This window comes from Cryptomeria japonica, chromosome 5 (genome assembly GCF_030272615.1).
Source record: "Cryptomeria japonica chromosome 5, Sugi_1.0, whole genome shotgun sequence".
Taxonomy (NCBI): Eukaryota; Viridiplantae; Streptophyta; class Pinopsida; order Cupressales; family Cupressaceae; genus Cryptomeria; species Cryptomeria japonica.
The window spans coordinates 247553338-247556620 of NC_081409.1; the positions used below are offsets into that span (position 1 = coordinate 247553338).

Below are 3283 nucleotides of genomic sequence, written 5' to 3' on the forward strand. Positions count from 1 at the left end.
AATAGAATTTATTCCCTGCTTTCTAGTGGATGTAGCCATTAATGGTGAACCACGTAAATGACTGTGTTATGCGTCGTTGTCTTTTCGTTTATGTTATAGTTTCTTTATTTTGTTGTTAATTATAATGTCTTCTCTGCTCGTTCAAAACTAACAGAATGAATATGGGATAATAGATCAATTGTGGAAATGTAAATGTTTATCCCATATTGATAATAGATTTCTTAAATGAGAATGTACTTTCCTAAGCGTGCAACTTTAGTGAACGCCATTCACTATCTGACATATCAACTTTAGTGAGCCTAAAATCCGTGGCTCAGTTCGTCAATGCACTGTTGAGTTCAGTGAATTTACATAACTACTTCCGTCAGATTACTTGCCATTTTATCTCAAAACGAAAGCAGTCCACGTGCAATTTACTTATAAATGCAGTGCAGTGGTATCATTATGAATAAGTGAAGCCTGAATTGCATTGAAAGATGGGGTCATTGGGTCAGCATAAACCTCATGTAGTTGTCTTCCCTTACCCAGTCCAGGGTCATATGAATCCATTAATGGAGTTTGCCAAGAGGCTTGTCTGCAGAAACATCCATGTAACCTTCATCACCACAGAGAGAGTTAGAGAGGGAATGATACAATCTCAGGATGAGGCTGCTGCTCATGTGACCAATGCCTTGCAGGATATCAGAATTGAAACAATTTCAGATGGGCTTTCTCCTGATTGTGAGAACACCAAAGATGTAGATATGAGAATTGATTTGTTGAAAAAGGTGGGAGGTCTTACATTCGAACGACTGATAGAGAGGCTCAATTCTCAAGGTGATACAAATAAAGTCTCTTTGCATTGTCTAGGATGCTCTGCTCAACTGGGTGCCTCATATTGCTAACAAGTTTAATGTTCCTTCAGCGTTTTTTTGGACACAGTCATGTGCAGTTTTTTCCATTATCATTTTTACACAGGAATGGGTAAGTTTATCTTACTCCAAATATTATTTTGATTCTGACATTGTTATCAGGATTCAACTGTGTAATTTTTGAGTCAAATTCACTTATCCAGGTTTTATGGTTCACAAGAATCCATTTTTCATGAGAATGAATGGTACACTTAAAGGTGATGCTCACATTGGCTAAGCATTGGGCCTTCTGGATCAATCACCCATCCAAGCACTATTCCAACTTGATGAAACATGGGTTGATAATTTTGACACAAAAATTGTACAAGTGAATCATCATAATTTTGATATTGCTATTTGGATTCAACTGTGTAGTTTTTGAGTCAAATTCATTGTATATGTTTCATGAGTAGTGTTTCACAAAAACCCATCTCATGAGAATGAATGGTGTACTTAGAGGTGATGCTCACATAGGCAAAGCATTGGGCCTTCTCCATAGGTCACCCATCCATGTACTATTCCAACTTTGATGAAATATGGATTGAGACACAGAAATTATACAAGTGAATCATCATACTTTTGATATTGTTACCAAGATCAACTGTGTATATTTTGTGTCAAATTCATTTACCCATATTTCATAAATAGTGATTCACAAGAATCCATCTCTCAGGAGAATGAATGGTACACTTAAAGGTAATACCCACATAGGTGAAGCATTGGGCCTTCTGGATGGGTCACCCATCCAAGTAGTACTCCAACTTGATGAAACATAAGATAAACTTAACACAAAAATTATACAAATGAATAATCATAATTTATTTTGCTGTGGAAAATATCTCCCATTTGAAATTTTGTTCCATATTTACAGTTTTTGTTTTGTTTTGTTAGGATACACTTAGCCCATTGATAGATAGATGCAAGCTTGTTGCTTTTTACAGTAACATCCAACTTATTTCCATAATTTATGAACACGTATATGCCTAAGTAATTGAGAGCTGAAAATGTATTTTTTTAATAATAAATTCTTTCAAAAGAATATGTAATAGGGTCGGTAAGCTGGAAAAATGGAATATTGTAATTAGATATGGATCATATTAAAATTGGAAAATTTGCTCCTGCTATTTGTTAGTTATTTTTCTCTGTTTTTTTAACTATTAATATTGATTTCCATTCTATAATCTTTGTGTTCAGTGAAAGCAAAAGATGAAGCAGGGAATGTGAGTGATGTTATAGAAATACCAGGGCTTCCACAACTATGCCAATCAGACTTGCCAACCTTTCTACAGCCTTGAAATCCCGATGAGTAAGTGTTGCGACTGGTGATGAACCAATTTAGTACCATTTCCCTAGCCACATGGATAGTGGGAAACTCCTTCAATGAATTGGCCCTCTTCTTCCAATACGAACAGTAGGCCCTCTTCTTCCGTCTGTGGGTATGTTTGTTACACACTGGATGGAATTCTACACTAGAGAGCCTCAGCTCAGGGTTACCTATCCTAAGTATTGCTCAGTGGAGCGATCAACCAACTAATTCTAAGTTTATCGAAGAGGTGTTGAAGACTGGGATAAGATTGAATAAAACAAGAGATGGGCTAGTTGGGAGGGATGAAGTGGAGAAATCTATTAAGACAATTATGGAAAGTGAAGAAGGTGCAGAATTGAGGAAGAATACTTTGCAATGGAAGGCTATCAACATTTTGACATTCCTATCAAATTCTGTGAAGATCTAAACACCTAGACATGCATTATTACCATCTTAAAGACATGGATTGAGCTATGCATCATTTATTATAACTTTGCTTTGAAATTTTAGCAAATATTTGAAAATTTTGTCAACTTCAAAGCTCTAAATTTGAGTTGTAATAGTGGTCATATGTAGAAAACAATCCATATGACCACTATTACAACCCAAATTTCAAAGATGGCGAAAGATAAAAACAATCCATTCGACTATATTACAAATCTCTTTTCCTGTCAACTTTGAAATCTCAAGATTTTGCATTTGTACAAGGAAGAGAGATCTTATAGAACACATTAAAGAATTCTTTATAGCATGTTAGAAAGTAGCTTATAATGATAGCTAATTGTACTTAAGCTATTCACATGAAGCTTAGAAGGCATTGCAATGGTTCCTACATATTCCTAAGGGGTATTTTCCCACCTTTGTTGAATTAGTTGAGAAACTAGTTGAGCATTTTTATACAATATGAAACATGAGCTCATGATGATAGATGTCTGTAATGCAAAACAAAGGAATGTTAAAATCTTCTCTTCGTTCTTTCAATGTTAGAGAGGCTTAGTTAACTTGTACTCCCAAGACCAATTTGTAAGAAGCAATTAGTTAACATATTTAACACTAATTCAAACAAAGAGATCACCCTTCATACATG

At 35.1% G+C, this 3283-nt stretch overlaps 1 protein-coding gene across 1 annotated transcript; it reads left to right on the forward strand.

Moving 5' to 3' along the window:
* The first annotated feature begins 476 nt into the window (after positions 1-476).
* LOC131064408 ((R)-mandelonitrile beta-glucosyltransferase-like) lies at positions 477-2185 on the forward strand. Its single transcript, XM_057998542.1, has 4 exons — positions 477-816; positions 922-963; positions 1055-1108; positions 2085-2185. Exons 1-4 carry the CDS (start codon positions 477-479, stop codon positions 2183-2185), a joined length of 537 nt encoding a protein of 178 aa, XP_057854525.1.
* Positions 2186-3283: the final 1098 nt, after the last annotated feature.